At 40.1% G+C, this 18,827-nt stretch overlaps 1 protein-coding gene across 14 annotated transcripts in view; it reads right to left on the reverse strand.

Annotated features, from left to right (window-relative positions):
• The window catches only part of FAM135A (family with sequence similarity 135 member A), a 123,645-nt gene extending 105,493 nt beyond the window's left edge, over positions 1 to 18,152 (reverse strand). For 10 of the 14 annotated variants that reach the window (XR_004483458.2, XM_033428712.2, XM_033428702.2 and 7 more), the window contains exons 1-3: positions 17,904 to 18,043; positions 2,826 to 2,915; positions 1,301 to 1,416 (exon numbers count right to left, since the gene is read on the reverse strand). Coding sequence is in view for 13 of the 14 variants with exons in the window: in XM_033428712.2 (XP_033284603.1) it covers positions 1,301 to 1,377 (77 nt within the window). In the remaining variant the exon portion in view is untranslated. Of the gene's footprint in view, positions 1 to 1,300; positions 1,417 to 2,825; positions 2,916 to 16,300; positions 16,452 to 17,903 lie in introns of all 14 variants that reach the window. The other 4 variants (XM_033428705.2, XM_033428699.2, XM_033428700.2 and 1 more) reach the window with 3 other exon arrangements.
• Between the last annotated feature and the right edge of the window lie 675 nt (positions 18,153 to 18,827).

Consider the following 18,827-nt stretch of genomic DNA (forward strand, 5'->3'; position numbering starts at 1 on the left):
GAAGTTAAAGGGCGTGATCCCACAGAATTCTGACTTCCAAATAGTAGTGATTCATTGAGAGAGTAGTCATGTCTCAATAAACAATTGTGGGTGTGGGTTTCAGAGCATGGAATGGACTATATCAGACATACAGAATCCCCATAAAGTTTTACAGTGAGTTTCACTGGCCAAAGAGCCCCCAGCCCAGACCTGGCTTGGCCTTGTAACTTGCTTAGCCAGCAGAATGCAGTGAGGAAACAAGTGTGCTAATACAAGGGATCCTGCAACTTCTGCTCTCTTTCTTGGACTCCTGCCTCTGCCATAAGAACAAGCCCAGGCTGTCCTGAGAGACCACGTGGAGCAGAGCAGAGCACAGCTGTCTGTTTTTTTCAACAAGATGGCAAAGCCAAGACAGACAAACAACAGAAGATTTCTCTCATCCTACCCGGGTTGGTCACAGCCCCACCGCTACCACTGCCAGCACAGGAATTCAGGTTTGTATCCTGAGACATCGTGAGCACATCCACACTGCTCCCTGCGCCTCTATTTCTTCTACACGACCATCCATCCAATATCACCATGCTCTTCATCATGTCAGTAAGTGCTGATTGTAGTAACAGTGACAGTTTCATCCTTCCTTGGAAACAATCAATGGCTACCCAAATCCCTCCAGACATCAAAAGCCCCTCACAAACATAACCTCTCCTCTCTTTACTATCTTTTCACAACTCTACTAGAGAATATCCAACCTCCTACTACTCTTTAAAATAACCTGTTCATCCCTGTTTCCGAGACTGACTCATGATACACTCTCCTACTAAGAGGGTCTTTCACCTTATCCTCTGCCTATCAATCTTATCCATACCTTGATCCTATCCCTCCATTATGCTTTTCCTAACGTATGAGCCCAGAAAGATATCTTTCTCTTCTGATTCCTGGAGCACTTTCTATACATACCTTTTGAGGAGTCAACACTTTGTGTTCCTACAACATTTTGTGTTTTGTGTATATATGTTTTATTTTTCCCACACACTGTTAGCTTTTAAAAAGCAGAAATTAGATCTTAAACATTTTCATTAAAATCCTCTCAATGCTCAGTACAAATTCATAAACACACGTTAAATATATCCAGCATTATCATTAAATCCATGTGAATATACTCAAATATATATTTAGAAATAAGATTGCCCTGAGAAAATAGTTGAATATAGCTCATTGTTTTCCTTATATATGGTGGAACAAGAATATGTAATTAAATTTAAATGAAAACTGTACAATTTATCTTATGCAAAATATATAATTTTCACATTAAAATACAAACCCTCTCTGAAATAAATCCACATTGTAGAACTTGTTTAGCTCCACGGAGAATTCTACCATTGCTTGAACTTCAGTCATTTTTAATTTATAGTCAGAAGACAAATCTGGTAACAGCACCTTGGTTAAAGAAGGGAAAAAAAAAATCATGAAAGCACAATAAAAATGCCAACTTACAAAATCACTAATATTAAACATATTTCAGAGTATGATACATAGGCAGGAAATAAAAGTGAAGCTAATTAATACAGTGCTCCTACGTTAGCCTGACCCAACTATATAGCACCAGAATCTATACTCACTAAATATACTTACTAATGAAATACTTACTAAATAGCACTACTCTAGAAGATATGCCCTGTTAGAATGCATTTTCTAAGATTTGTTTTCCTTCGTGACAACTATGTGATAATAAATAATATAGCAAATTGCTAAAAGTAACTTCTGACTTTATCATAGATAAAACAGTAATTTTGAAGAAAAAATTATGCTACCCAATCATTCTCTTCTAGTTCTACATTGCATATAAAGGCAACTTCAGAGTCAAAACAAAAGAATTAACATTCTTTAATTCCCATTTAAATTCATGAAGCTTTTTCTCTGTCAGGTGAAGTTCTTAAGTGACTGTTCATTTTTAAATTTCAAAAAAAAATTTTCCCTCATTACAAAAGCCTAAAGTGTTCATTTTCAAGAGGTTAAAAAAAATAGACAAGCAAAAAAAAAAAAACCCATTCACAATTCTATCCATTGAAATACATACTTTGGTATATATTCTTCATTCGTGTGTACATTTGTACAATTTCTATAAAAGTAGGATCGAACTACATGTACATTTTATAACCTGTGTATTTCACTTTATTGATGAACACCTAGTTAATAACTATTATACTGTGAATGTTATAATTTAAGCAATCTCCTGCTGTTGGGTATTTCAGTGGTTTCCATCTTCACACTATTTCGAAAAAGCATTATCACAATTATCCTTATCAGTGACACATGCTTTAAAAAGCAGTTTGGAGTAAGAGAGTGTTGAAAGACAATTCTGAGAGTCTTGTGTTTCTGCATGTCTTGCAGGCAAAGACACTGACCGCCTTTATTCCGGACTATTTTTCAAGGACATATGTTTCGCACAGTCTGAGGAGTCAGATACAGTGTCTCATACTGGAATTAAGGGCAGATCTATTTACTGTGCAATGTAATAAAGTCTCCCCTGAGGCATAAGTCAGCAGGCTCACTGTCTGTCATAAAAGATTTGGGTTCCTCAGCTCAGGGGTCCTCTCCATAACTCAACCTACTCTTACGCAGGGGGCCTCATACTCTAGCCAGTGCTATTGCCATGCATATAAACTATCATTTTCTCTGATCCAGGAATCTCATGTCTCCTGCCCACATCCATGGCGCTGCAGCAGGCTAACTTGTTACTTTGCAAGCGGGATAAATTCTCAGACCCTTCACAGTTCTTAAAATAGTTCTTCATAGAAATCTGGCAAGTATTTTGATCTATTATGAATTAAATGCCATATTCTTACCTCTGCTGATCAGAACTTCATTTTAATATCATTAAATAACCAATGTTGTACTTCCAGTTACTGATTCTTGCTAAAAAAATATTGTTCCCCCTATGAGAAAGAAAAAATAACATCTCAAACAAAATAGCAGACATAAAAATGTCCATTTTCAGGAAACCTATGCGTCGTTAGTTACTTAGTACTTTCAATTTATCTAAAAGATCCATACCCTCCATAAGCCTTAGGAATAAGTTTTAGAGATGTTTTCATTCAGTTTCACATATAAATATAAACTATTATATCTTTGTTATGCTTCACTTGTATATACTTCAAAGTACAATAATAAAGGAGTGCTTTCTGAGTTCAGTGATTCAGAAACAATCTTCATGAATACCCAAAACAGTATAAGCTTATTAATTTTTAAGATGTAAATTCACCATTTAAAATTATGTAATTCTGGAGTAATAGTCTATTGTATATATGTACCACATCTTCTTCATCCATTCGTCTGTCGATGGACATTTAGGTTGCTTCCATGTCCTGGCTACTGTAAATAGTGCTGCTATGAACATTGGGGTGCATATATCTTTTTTTAATTATGGTTTTCTCTGGGTATATGCCCAGTACTGGGATTGCTGGGTCATAAAAGGAACAAAACTGGATCATTTTTAGAGACGTGGATGGAGACTGTCATACAGAGTAAAGTAAGTCAGAAAGAGAAAAACAAATATCGTATATTAACACATATATGTGGAATCTAGAAAAATGGTATAGATGAACCTATTTGCAAAACAGAAATAGAGACACAGATGTAGAGAACAAATGTATGGACATCAAGGGTGGAAAGGTGGGGGTGGGAGGAATTGGGAGATTGGGATTGACACATATACACTATTGATACTATGTATAAAATAGATAATTAATGAGAACCTACTGTATAGCACAGGGAACTCTTCTTAATGCGCTGTGGTGACCTAAATGGGAAGGAAGTCCGAAAGGGAGGGGATATATATATATATATATATATATGTGTGTGTGTGTGTGTGTATGTGGTTGATTCATTTTGCTGTACAGTAGAAATTAACATAACATTGTAAAGCAATTATACTCCTATAAAAATTAATTAAAAAATATGTATTTCCCTTGGTGGAGTGATTTCTGAAACTTCACACACATCCACACACACACAGATATGTGAAATGTGTGTGTATATACATACACACGTATGCTATGAGCTATTTAAAATATTTTGATGAAAAAGGTTGCCTGGATATGCTATGGATAGTTTTTTCACACTCCAAATATTTATTGCTTAAATTTAAAAAAAGTCTTTTGCCCTTGGTATAATTATTTAGGTACTAAATATGTTAGAATAAAGACCACATTCTCTCTTCCTCATACATTTTTTTCTTCTCTCCATCATACAGATATAGACTTTACCACCTTCCATAATTGTTATTTTAAACCTTAATAATCACATCAAAAAGTTTTTACAGTAACTATTCCTAAGGAGATCAAAATGATACTACCTTTATATAAGATATGCCCCATTTCATGGAAGTAGCCTCTTATCTAAGACAGCTTCTCCTGTACATATATTCTTCTGTGTAGGGTTCAGATCATGTTCCAGCCCTGTGACTCAAGTTTGCTTAGGTCTCTATGCCTTAACTTACTCAGATATAAAACACGTATTCATTCATTCAAACATTTATTGAACACTTACTATAAGCTAGGAAATGCAAGAGATCAAGGCATAGCTAAGTTCCCGACACCTCAAAGTGCCACCAGGAAGAGATAAATATATATAAGTACTGCACAATGGTTAAAACAAGGCTGAGGATCTGAGCCCCAGATCCAACATTCTGGTAGTTACCCCTCTAGTGTCTTCATTTCCTTCATGGAATATAGCATCCCTACCACCTAAATTAGTAGGCCTGTTATCTGGGGAAGAAACAAACTTTTTTCTCATTTAAGCCATTTTACTTTTGGATCCCTTTACAGCAGCCTTTTCCTTAACCCAGAAATTAATACCAAAATTAGAGTATTGCCACAACATAATCCTAAAATGTGTGGCACTGGCTAGGTCACTGGGTAGCAGGCAACAGGGAAACAGATATTACTAGGATAATGGTGACCCTGGTTATAATGGAGCAAAACATTCCATAAACTGTTGCCTACACTAACTTATAGAACTTGATGCCCATAAAAAGCCCAGAACTTAAGGGAAAGTAGATGAAAAGAACCACAATATTTGTGTGTGTCAGTGGTTCTTTGCTGCATTTACTCAGGCAAGAACTGGCCAGTTTGCAAGGTAAGATGGAAGGAAATATAGAGATGTGGGTCCTTAGTACCTGCATTATCAGGAGATAAGATTATTAGTACTTTTCCCAAAGACTTCTATTAAGACTTTATTTTTCAAAACAAATTTTTATTGGTGAATAGTTGATTTACAATGTTGTATTAGCTTCAGGTGTACAGCAAAGTGATTCAGTTACATATATATATTCTTTTCAGACTCTTTTCCACTATACTTTATTACAAGACATTGAACATAGTTCCCTGTGCTATACAATAGGTCCTTGCTGTTTAACTATTTTATATATAGCAGTTTTTGTATCTCCTAATCCCAACCTCCTAATTTATCCCTCCCCCCTCTTTCCCCTTTGGTAACCATAAATTTGTTTTCTATGTCTGTGAACCTATTTCTGTTTTGTAAATAAGTTCATCTGTAACATTTTTTTTAGATTCCACATATAAGTGATACCATATGATATTTTTCTTCCTGTCTCACTTACTTCATTTAACATGATAATCTCTAGGTCCATCCATGTTGCTGCAAATGGCATTATTTCATTCATTTTTTATGGCTGAGTAGTATTTCATTGTATATACATACCACATCTTCTTTATCCATTCATCTGTCAATGGATATTTAGGTCATTTCCATATCTTGGCTATTGTGAACAGTGCTGCTATGAATATAGGGGTACATGCACCTTTTCAAATGATGGTTTTCTCCAGATATATTCCCGGGAGTGGGATTGCTGGACCATATGGTAATTCTATTTTTAGTTTTCTGAGGAACCTCCATACTGTTTTATATAGTGGCTACATCAACTTATATTCCCACCAACAGTGAGGAGTTCCCTTTTCTCCACACCCTCTCCAGCATTTGTTATTTGCAGATTTTTAATGATGGTCATTCTGACCAGTACAAGGTGGTACCTCATTGAGGTTTTGGTTTGCATTTCTCTAATAATTGGCAATGTTAACCATCTTTTCATGTGTCTATTGGCCATCTGCATGTCTTGTTTGGAACAATGTCTACTTAGATCTTCTGCCCATTTTTCGATTGTTTGTTGTTTTGTTGTTGAGTTGTATGAGCTGTATATTTTGGAAATTAAGCCCTTGTCAGTTGCATCATTTGCAAATATTTTCTCCCATTTTGTAGGTTGCCTTTTCGTTTTTTTTTTATGGTTTCCTTTACTGTGCAGAAACTTCTCAAGTTTGATTAGGTCCCATTTGTTTATTTTTGCTTTTATTTCCATTACTCTAGGAGATGGATCCAAAAAATATCGCTACGATTTATGTCAAAGAGTGTTCTGCCTACGTTTTCCTCTAGGAGTTTTATAGCATTCAGTCTTACATTTAGGTCTTTAATCCTAAATGTATATGGTGTTAGAGAATGTTCCAATTTCATTTTTTTATATGCAGTTGTCCAGTTTTCACAGCACCACTTATTAAAGAGACTGTCTTTTCTCCCCTGTATATTCTTCCCTCTTTTGTAATAGATGAATTGACCATAAGAGTGTGGGTTTATTTATGGGCTTTCTATCCTGTTCCATCAATCTATGTGTCTGTTTTTGTGCCAGTACCATACTGTTTTGATTACTGTAGCTCTGTAGTATAGTATGAAGTCAGGGAGTGTGATTCCTCCAGCCCTGCTCTTCTTTATCAAGATTGTTTTGGATATTTGGGGTCTTTTGTGTTTCCATACAAGTCTTAAAATTTTTTGTTCTAGAGAACCCTAAAGATGCTACCAGAAAACTACTAGAGCTCATCAATGAATTCAGTAAAGTTGCAGGATACAAAATTAAAAGACAGAAATCTGTTGCATTTCTACAGACTAACAATTAACTATCAGAAAGAGAAATTAAGGAAACAATCCCATTTACCATCATTTCAAATAGAATAAAATGCCTAGGAATAAACCTACCTAAGGAGGCAAAAGACCTACACTCTGAAAACTATAAGATGCTGACAAAAGAAACTGAAGTCAACACAAACAGATGGAAAGATACACCTTGTTCTTGGATTGGACGAATCAATATTGTTAAAATGACCACACTGCCCAAGACAATCTACAGATTTAATGCAATCCCTATCAAATTACCAACGGCATTTTTCGCAGAACTTTTAAGAAATCTTGATGAAACGAATCTAGCGCTGTGGCTAAGATTATATTTTAGGGTGCTGCCATCCCACCCCCCCAATGCCTGCTGTTTCAGATGGCTTCAAGACAGTGGCCATTAGAATGAGATAAAGTGGTCAGCGCACAGAGAGCAGTAAATAAGGCAGGCTTAAGAACTACACCAGGAAACAATTTTGCTATAGTCACTGGCACCAGAACAGAATGGAGACAAACATAAAAGAATCCCAATATATTTTTGAGAGAATTGTATTTGTCAGAGAAATTATAAGCTAACCTACAAACACCTGTGACCATGGCACTTGCAGGATAGCAAGCCTGCAGTAGCAGGAAACTGACTATGAAAGCTATATACCCTCCAAAGTTGGGAAATTTTCAATATCAACTTCAGATGTGGTCATGGAGGTTAACGTAAGGAAGAAACACCCAGACAGCAAAGACTGGGGTCATAGTGCAATGAATATAGGCATTCTTACCAGAAAGCAGAACTAAGGATAATAGATGCTACACCATTACTGCCCAGCATTACTCTCAACCAGAGACCTCTATGTGTCTCTCACTGCTTACTTACCCAAATGGAAAATTTTATTATTCTTTTCCTGTTTCTGATTCAGGAACAAATAACTGTGTTTTGCCTACAGGTTCAGGAACAAATTACTGTGTTTTGCCTACAGGTCACTGGACTTGCGGATCTGACAGGAAGTACTGATCGCTTAGTTGGATTAGTGCAACAAGAGGATTGCACCTGGGTTGTCTCCTTTGGGGAAGGGAGCTGGAGTGTTTTCAGTAGGTAGGATGAAGGATACACATGGATATTTGGTGCCAAACCGCAAGACTGTGGTCAACTACTTGTCATTTCTGTTTTCCTCTTCCTCACTGCTGAATGGTCACCCAGCCTGAGACTACGTTTCCCAACCACCCTTGAGGCAAGTGTGGCCAATCGATCCTTTCTGTGGACCGCAAACTGAAGTAATATATGCAATGTCTGCCTCATTTGTTTAAAAGGAAATTCTTTGCCCTGGACTTCATTGCTTCCCTTTTTTACGGGCCGGAATACCTTCTGAATAGTGACCCAGTATTGACCACACAGATTAGGACAAAACCTGAAGAATGGTAAACAGAAAGATGGAAAGATTCTGGATTCCTGAATGGTTTCATACAGCACAGATGTCGAACATATCTAGACTGTTCAGATTTTTATGTCTTATAACTCTTTATTACAGAAACTGTACCTAACCTATACCCTAAGTAATACATCCCCCACTCTAGGCTATTTTCAAAGAGGAAGGCAGATGATCTTTTATATTATGTATTACATATATTAATTAATAATTATGTTATATAATTATATACAATATAAAATGCTATAAAATGACATACATTATTTGAAAATAATTCAAATTGTCTGTCTTTGTTCTGATTCAAACCCCAAATGGCTTCCCACCACATTCAGCAGTAGTGTCTCACAAGGGCTTGTAATGACAACCTTACAGAATCTGGATCTTCCATCACTTCCCTGTTCTCATCTCCTACCAGTCTGCCCACTCCAGTCACATGGTTTCCTTGCTATTCCCCACACACATCAGAGAGATTCCTGCTTCAGGGCATCTGCAGTGGTTCCCTGAAACACTCTTCCCTCCAGAACATCCAAATGACTCACTCTATTCCTCCTAGCCTTGATTCAAATGTTACCTTCCCAAATAGGCTTTTCCGGGCCACACCCTCTAAAACAGGACTCTCTCTCCTGACACACCCTATCTCTTTCCTCCTTTATTTTTTCTACTCCGCACTAATCTCCATTTAACAAACCAAAGATTCTACTTAGTAGTCTTTATTCTCCCCAGTAAAATGTAAGCTTCATGAAGGCAGGAAATTCTAACTACTCTGTTCACAGCTGTACCCCACTGCCTGCCACATGGCAGGCACTTAATTTAAGATCTTAAGGAACACTTAATAAATTAGCTTTAAATATTCCATAAATATTAACTATTAGTATTTTTCTCCTATTTAAACCCAACCGATTTGAAGAAAGGAATCATTACACTGATGTACTGAAAACAGTCTTGCATGAATAAACTTTTATGATAAAATTCCTTTACCAGTATAAGTCCAAGATCTGTTAGCAATTTCCTTCACTTTTCGTCTCATATCCTGCTGTGCTTTTTGTTCTTTTGTTGATACCTAATTTTCCTCAATTCATCCCTTTTTACTGATTATTCCCTAAGTAGAAACATATGTGTACAGATATATACAGAGTAATACTGATAAATCTATTTTTCATTCCCCCCAAAAAACAAAAAAGAATTATTTTTATTTTTATATGTTGGTAGAAGAAAAAAATTCAAAGGAGACGAGACTAAAGCAAAAGGAGAGTAGGCAAAAAAGAAAGGAAGGAAAAATTCAGAGCACTCTCAGAGTCCAGGGGGATCTGTGGGACCCTCTCCTCATAAACCGCTCTTCCCCATCATAGGGAGTAACTGCTACTAAGGTCCACACAATCCTTGCTGGCCCAGCACCATCAGAGGCTTCTAAATTTCCAAGTAGATATTGAAAATGTTTTTCCTAAAGGTTTTCACCTAAATTTTAGATGTTGCTAGCTAGTTAAAAAACAAACACAGGGGCTTCCCTGGTGGCACAGTGGTTAAGAATCCACCTGCCAATGCAGGGGACACGGGTTTGAGCCCTGGTCTGGGAAGATCCCACATGCTGCGGAGCAACTAAGTCCATGTGCCACAACTACTGAGCCTGTGCTCTAGAGTCCGCGAGCCACAACTACTGAAGCCCATGTGCCACAACTACTGAGCCTGTGTACCTAGAGCCCATGCCCCGCAAAAGAGAAGCCACCGCAATGAGAGGCCCACTCACCGCAATGAAGAGTAGTCCCTGCTCGCCCCAACTAGAGAAAGCCCACACACAACAACGAAGACCCAACACAGCCAAAAGTAAATTAAATTAAATTAAATTAAAAAAACAAACAAACAAACAAAAACAGAACAAAACCTGTGTAGTGAAAATCAAATTCCTCTACAGGACAAATTCATTCAAAGTTTGCAATGTTCTGACTTCCACAGATTCTCATGCCACTCAGTTCATCAGGTAAAGAATCTTTCATGAAAGAGGGAAATCCTGGCCTGTCCTCTCTCAAGGAGGAAAGAAATTGAAGAGAGGAAGCCTTTCCTTTTACCCAGACGTGCCTGGGAGACTCTCCAATGCCAGAAACTCCCTGCACCCCCGGAAGCTGTGAGCTTCATGGCCTCTTGCACAGTCTGCTAGACAGCTCATATCTGTCACTTTCATCTGAGCCTCTGAAGCTATGGGAACCCTGGCTTACCTGAGACTGTCCACTCTGCTCTCCTGGCCCTGGCAAAGTAGCCTAAACAGAATAACTTGAGAGGTCTGTTCAAGAAGAGTCCCTGCCTGGGCCATTTCCTAGGTCCCTAAGAAAGAACTGAGCTGCGTAAACTACAAACCTCAATCCAAAGATGCCACAGGGGAAACCTCAAACAGAAACTGCCCCGATACTAAGTGAGAAACGTAGGCACAAATGCTCTTAGGTCTGAAGAGGGATTTCTCTGACAGTCAAACCTGACAATCCCCTGTAACACCTCAGGGAAAGGCAGCCCACTCCCAGAGGAACGCGGTCACCTATCAGACTGGAAGACGGCCTTGGCCCTCAAGAGTCGCTACATCCCACATGGCGGCCAGCAGCCACAATGGCTACTGAACAACAGAAATGCGACTAGTGTGACCAAGGAACTGAATTTAAAATTTTTAATTCGTTTACATTTACATCTAAACACTGAAGCAGTGTAGACATTTTTTTTATTAAACATAACTTTATTGTTTTGATAGGGCTGTATTTTACTTTAACTGTTAAAGATGAGTGTGCTGAGATATACTGTAAATGTAAAGCACACACTGGGTTTCAAAGACTTAGTACAGAAAAAGAATGTACATGTCTCATTAATATGTTTTTTATATTGATCACATCTTGAAATAATATTTTGGATATGTTGGATTAAATAAAATATACTGTACAAATTAATTTTATCAGCTTGTTTTATTTTTTAAAATGTAGCTCCTAGGACATGTTTAATTACATGTATCTCACATATTTCTACTGGATCTTAGTCTAGGAATGCCAAGCCAACTCCTTAATCACTAGGGTGCACAGTAACTGCCCCAGAAACAGTGCTGGGTGCATAAACACTGTGCCTAGCTTCTAAGATCAGGGATTCTCACACCCATGGGATCAGCTGAGACCTCCGGTATCCGCAAAGAGGAGTCCGGGCGTGGATACCTGGGAAAATGTGGGAGATGCTCCTGCACCACCAATACCCATCCTGAAACAATAGCTAAACATTTTGAGCTCAGCCTGAACTCCTGAGTGTTTCAGAAACCTAAAAGAGGACACAGAAATATCTGAAACTAAGAGGCACAGTTAGTTCAGAGGTTCCTTAAAAAAGACTAGAGACCACAGGCGATGATGAGATCCTTTCTCAGAAATCAAAGAGCTAACGTGTTGACTCTTGAACTATGAACCCAAAACAGATGTTCAGAGGATATTCTTTCTTCTAAGGCCGAGGGTAAGAAGCTGAACAAATTGGAGATTCCAGACACTCCCTTTGTCAACCTAAGAAATAAAGGCACCACTTTTATCAATTATGGAGCCAATGGCTCCAGCTTCTGAATTCCATTCCCAAGTCAGCAGCCATGGGACAAATGGGTTCAGAGCCTGTAATACTGACCGTTCAAATAATGATGCCCAATTGTATGCAGATGTTAGGTACTAAAGATACCACATAAGGTAAGAAATACGTATGGACCAACTTACCCTTAGAAAGGCTCCACATTGGCAATCAATACATCATTTCTCAATGAATAAAGCACATACACTTTTTCTTCCAGCTTTAGGGAAAAAATCACTGGTTCTTCAGATGAACACTAGATAATGTAGTAAACTTGCACTGAGGGGCCATAGTGTACAAAAATCTATACATCTCTAAATGTTCACACTCAATGTAGTGAGATGCTCACATTATGATAGACACATAGGAACAAATGAAGGAACATCAAATTCAAGCCCAACCAGATGAGGGACTCACACTATGACAGATATCTGGGGACTGAGACTGACATTTGGGATCTGGGACCAGTGAAGGGAAGGGCATCAAACATGTACAGTTAAATTCAAGTTTGTTAAATAGGAATACGATGGGAACAAAGAAATCCTCTAGATCTAGAAGGAGGTTAACTCAATCCATTTAATACTAGTTAGTCAATTTTGGGTCCATTTTTTTGGGCCTTCCCCCATGAATAAACAGGAAGCCCCAAAGAGGCACTCCGCAAGAAGCCTTCAGAATGCTGTCTCATAACCTTGCAAATAATAAAAGATTCCTGTAACACTCAAGTTCTGTAGCAAACCAAGGAGAGTAGGAAGATGTGTCTCTTGGCGAAAGTACGCTCAGCCGCCACCTTTCCTAAGGACCACTCACCTAGGGCACAGCAGAACTCCAGTCCACAAGGGTCCGGCCCTCACCGTCTTTGAGCTAATCTTGACCAATTCAAACCAGACAGCCATAAACTGAAAACAACCAGCCAGTGACGTCTGTACTAGTCTTGCACCTCTCACCCTGCTTTCTGGTGTAATTCTGGCCACCTAAGCCGGTTAAGTCTGCATTGCTTGGTTCAGTCTAAATATCTGGCCTATGGTCTTGTTTCTTGATTGACATTCAGTTCCCTTTAGGACTGGCTGAGGCCTCGACACCCTGCCCAGCTCTGGAAGCTCCCTATTTCAGGGGTTAAGCATGCTAAGTCCCTGGATTATACCCTACTCTAAAACAGCCAAGCCACCCGGCATCTCTTGACTCTGAGGCTCACCACCACTCAGATGGCATCTAACCTTTTTGCCTCCACGATTATTCGCACACACAACACCCTTTCATCAGTGACATCTCTCATCTTAAAAGGTGATTCTCAACAAAGATGAGCTTAAGAGAACCGCTAGAGTAAAGGGGACATGTAAAGTGAGGAAAGTCACCGGTCTAGAACGCTTTGCTGCTACTCATCACTCATCAAAACGAACTCCTGAGGGCCACATACTGTATGCACTAATTATAGAAATATTTAAGAAGAGAATAGAGTACTAAGTTCTTCTCTTCTGGGGAGAGGGTAAGAGGGAAATCCTGCAAAGGAAAGATAAGCAAAATAGCTTGATAGACAAATTATATTTTAAAAAGCTATACGTTTCCCTGTTGATACCAAATATAGACCAAATGGCAATATCAAATACAAACCAAATATGAACACTCAAAACTTTCTGGATTACTTACTCTTACACCAGTAGCTTTTATTACTGCACCTAATTCTCATAAAAATCTGAAAGAGCTACTATTACTCCATTTTACAGGTGAAGAAACTAAGGAGCAAAAAGTTTACATAACTTATCCAAGGTCACACAGTTAGAAAATAATGAAAAGAGGACAAATACCTCAAAAGTGTCAAACTTCATGGCCTATATTTAAACTTGTATAATTCTAAAGTCCACACCTTGTTTTAGGAAATAGATTCAGTAGTCATCAAGTCATGAGATAAATATGCCCCTACTACAAGAAAACCTGAAATCAGAATGCAATATTGATGGAACAATTACACTTGATAAATTAACTATATTCAATTTTCCATGTAATTAACATTATTCCCTAATCATGAAATCTTCAAATTCCTCACACCCACAAATACAAAATCTGAAGTTTAAAGGCATTGCTATCTTCTGATTTCTTCAAAATTGGGGTTTAAACAGTTGTGTCTAATAAAAGAGAAATATATTATTATTACTCATCTTAGAACTGACACTTAGATTAAGAAGCACTCTCAGAACATTGTTAATTTTCAATAACTGTATTAATAGAAAATCCATAGAAAAAATAATTTTTAAACATAATGTAGAAAGAATGTCAGTAACTTCTCAGAGTATTTCGATACTCTGAGAAAATCCATAGAAAATCCATAGAAAAAATAATTTTTAAACATAATGTAGAAAGAATGTCAGTAACTTCTCAGAGTATTTCGATGACTGACTTACCACATGAATGAAGTAAAGAAACTGAGAAACAACTTTTCTTGCTCATTATGGGACACTTGGTAAAAGATACTTTTGACATTACATGGAAAATCGGATTTAATTTATAAAGAGCAGTTCATATAAACTTTTCAGTTGTATATGCCACAAAACAAACCTGCCAGTAACATAATAGAGAACGCCTTTGAATATATCATGTTATTATATATCTTAAAAATCCCAGAATAGCCCCAAGTACCAAACTAGTTACTCCTTTTAACATAAAGAGAAATTCAGAAAGAACCACAATCATTATCTATTACCTAGTTCAGGGATCTGCCCAACATTCTGAAAATATTTCATCTTACTAGTTATCTCAACAGAGAACAAAACTCAGAACCGGAACAGAAAGCACAATCCTCTCTCTGAAAAATATTCCAAGAAACTACCAATGTTTTCTTAACAGCTTCTGCTTTCTTGCTTTCTTCAGTATACCGTTAACTTTGGTAACAGATCCAGGTAACCTGGATTCTAATTCAGACTCTCTAAGCCTCAGTTTTCTCAAATGGAAATAATATTTATAACTCCTAAGTCAAAAGGACCTGACTCTTCTATATTTCCATTAAGAAAAAAGAGGCTAATTGTTATTAAATTTAAGCACATCATTGATTACCAAGTATGAACCTGTTAAAAGTGGCAATCTTTGAAAATAAAATGGTAAAACTCACTGTGAAGTCATTCCACTCTATTTCCCTGAAAAATCTAGACCTGCCAAACAACCTGTGCTCTCTGATTTTTCTGAAAATCCCCTGGGCCGATTCATTAGGAACACTTTTTTCTGTATTACCATTCTACTTCTTACTCATATTCATTTCTAAACCTTCTTCCTGACAACGCAAGGAAAAAAAAAACGATACACTACTCACTTCAGATCTACATACTCCCATCTCCATCCATTTATTTAAACATACAATGAACATATCACAAAACTCACTTTTAAGCAGTTTTTTCTTACTTTTTCAAGTTTTTTGATACTTCGAATCAAAGCAAAGGAAATCCTTGCCCTTTCTATCCCCTAAAGACCTCCACTCTCAAGGGTCTACATCACAGCAAAGATAAAATATAAGACAAAAGAAGTTTATGGAAGTAACCAAAATCCTGTTAACTTTACTTTTTCAGTTTATGTAAATGTAACTTTACATTTTCAGCAAACATACTGAACGCTGCAGTGGCTGTTTCACTGCATATGAACATTAAACGAGTCCACAGTTCATGGCACGTGCTACTAAAACTTTTCACATAAGTCTGAAATTTAAAAAAAACATCTAAATTGCAGTGATCTGGGATTTAAGCATTCAATTATACTTACGACGTAGTCTAAAAGAGATAAAAATTCAGAGTTTATATTGCAATTTTTGCCTGTGGTGGCCCTAAGCATGTTTAAATGATTAGGGCTCACTTTGCTTTTGAAAGATTAGTGGGTAGCCAGCCACCTGTTTACCCACATATTACAGGGAGACACACCCGAGGTATAGAGGTTAAGTGACTTCTACAAACTAATGTCATGACTCATCAGAAGAGTGTAGATCTGATTTCTAGCCCTGTGCCCGCTGTCCACCATGAATCTTTATTTTAATTTCTAAGAGCACAGAATCAACTCACTATAAATACCAATAGGAATTTGTAAGAATTTACTTTTTTAATGAATAGCTACCTAGAAATAGAAAGACTTGCCTTTGAAAGATGGGAAGACCTCCTTCAGAAGCAGCACTTATCTCTATTTGCACTGGAAAAATCATTTTTAAAATCTTAAAAGCTGAGGAGTTTATCGCCTGCTACCATACACAATAACTGCTGGTTCTTCCAGAAGAGATGTGGTTTCACCGCCTCAGACCCTAAACAGTGTCTCCTACTTTCACCTCTCATATACCTTCAAATAAGGAACTACACATTTTTGTCTTGGTGCTTCCCTTCTGTACAACAGAAACAGAAAATTTTAATTCCTACCTGACATAGACAACGTAAGGAAGAATTTACTGTTTGTGGACTGCTTTGAGATTCCAGAATGAAATACATAATCCAGTTGTTCTTCGGCCCTAGAATAAACGCAAACTTCACTGAGAGTGACTGCTTCCGCAGATGCCTTCAAAGTAAGATCCTACAACATTATTTACAGAGAAGTTTTTTGTAAGCCAAATCGTGATCACCATGAAGTAGAGGAAAACACCTCCACAACTGTTTAGAAAGTTCTTTTACCCAATTCAAAAAGTTAGTGCTTCTGTCCGATATGTTTCTCCTTTAGTAAGGACACTAATTCTGTAAGTTAGTAAAAACTATGCATTTATTACAGAGACGATCACAAAAACGATGCAATCAGTTGCAACGGCAAATGTATAAAATATCAAATTAATAACTGATTTTACTTTTTTTTAATTTGTTAAATTTCATTTAAGACTAGCTCTTGGACAACTGTATTTCCCGGAGGACAATAAAATCTCCAAATTTTAACCTTATGTTTGGAGGTCAGCCTTTATATTTTCATCAGCTCTGTCCTCAAGTGGCTTCTCTTGACATGTCAGGCAAACACAATTCTTAAAAATTAAAGCTTCTATCAGTAAGTGTAACAGGTTATTGTTACTGTCACTCTTTTGATGATACTTCCAGTCAGTGAAGAAAGAAAAGGAAGAGATTTTATTAAACTGTCAACTGAACTAAGTACACTGAGTGGATACCTGGTTTAGGTAGAAAGTAAAAGAGACTAGAACTCTTCAGAGATTTAATAAGAAGTAAAACGGACTGGCATTAAGAGGCTCGACCTATGCAAACAGAAAAAAGAAAAAGTTTTAGAGAAAAAAAAGCTCAAGGTTAGAGAGTAGAGATGGGATCAGGATGGAGAAAACTGGAGGTCAGGGGCCGTCAAACGGAAGCGATGAAGTAGGGACCGAGAGGGAAGGATTCAGGCAGCGAGAGGGGCGTAGAACGAACTCCAGCACAGAGCGATGCTAAAGCCAAACACACCGTCGGAAACTCACACAAGAGAGAGAAGGTGAAGTACCGAAGGGGGTTAATGGGAAGAGCAGAGAGCCAAGGGAGCAATGACAGAGGCGGCGGAGTAGGAAGCCTGGCCGGTGAGGGAAGAGCCGGCCCAGGGATGCACGGGGGGGAGGGGGAGAGAGAAGTCCAGGCGCGCAAGGGGTACCTCGCCTCCCACGGGGGACCACCGGGGATGAAGAGCGGATCCGCGAGGGGGGCACGGGCGGGAGCGAGGCGCGAGGATGGGCAGAGGGCGAAGGGCAGGAGGGGGCGCAGGGGGGCGCGGGCAGGAGGAGTGCATGGCGGGGGCCGAGGCCGGGGGTCCGGGGGCACCGGGTGGCGGGGGCAGGAGTGAGGGCACGGGGGACAGCGGCTCCGCACCCCGAGCGCGTCCGCACTGCCGTCCCCACCGACCTTCAGCCGCCCGGCGCCGGCTCCCACCCGAGCGGCCGGTGAGGGCCGGAGCAGCGAGGGCGGACCGGGCGCAGAGGAGGCCGCTTCCCGCCGGGCCCGCGGGAAGGACAAGGAGGGGGTCGCGGGGGTCGCGAGCTGGGACGGGAGGACGTTGGCGGCTCACCTCTCGCCCGGCTCGGCCTCCGCCGCCGCCCGTCGGACGAAGGAGCCCGTGGTGTCGCTGCAAGAAGGCGGCCCCGCCCGGGTCAGCACCATCCCGCCGCGGGCCCCTCACCTCGCCATCGTAGCACCGCAACCTCCGCCGCTGAGGAGCCGGCTCGTCAACGCCGCCCGACGAGCGGCCCAGCGCGGCCAGCGAGCATGCGCAGTCGCCCGGTCCCGAGGGAGCCCGGCCGGCTGCGCTACCTGGGAGCCACAGGTCCCGCCGCGCGGCCCCGCCCCCGTCCGCCCTCCCCTCTCCAAGCGAGGCCCCGCCCCCCAGGCCTGCGCCCCGCCCCCCGCGCGCTCCGAGCGCCCGGGCAGCCGCTCCAGCTCCAGAGCCGACTGAGATTTCGAGAGCTCTGTCCGCCCTATTGGGCTCCCGCTCCCAACCTCCCGCGAGAACGGGACGTTTGCGTCAATAAAAAGCGCGAGCGTCTTGGAAGTGCTCGGCTGCGGGTGTGAGGAGGGTGAGCGCCTTGGGAATGGTACCCAGCGGCGGGTGAGGAGAGGGAATGCGGGGACTTGAGCTGTATTTCTCACAGCGTCCTTCGTTCTTCTCTCTTCCTCACCTCCTGCCTGCGGTCCGGGATGAAGAGCCTGTTCCCCGCGCTGCTCACTCTGCGCAGCAGGAAGGGAAGGGACAGCTGCCGTTGGAGACTCGGTTGCTGCATTTAAGGGGGGGGGGGGGCAAGTGTCCGTGTTGCTATGGTTACTGCTCGGTTACTGATGCCGAAAAGGGCTGGAGGGCAAAGTGAATATACCTCTTAGGTTCCATGAACGGAGCCCGTGAAGGATAATCCTTCGGTGATCTACTTCACTCACCCCAGTTTCTGAACCTAACCCAGAAGAACCTTTTGTGGTGCGGAAAGCTCAGTGTGTTACAAAA

This window comes from Orcinus orca, chromosome 12 (assembly GCF_937001465.1).
Source record: "Orcinus orca chromosome 12, mOrcOrc1.1, whole genome shotgun sequence".
NCBI lineage: Eukaryota > Metazoa > Chordata > Mammalia > Artiodactyla > Delphinidae > Orcinus > Orcinus orca.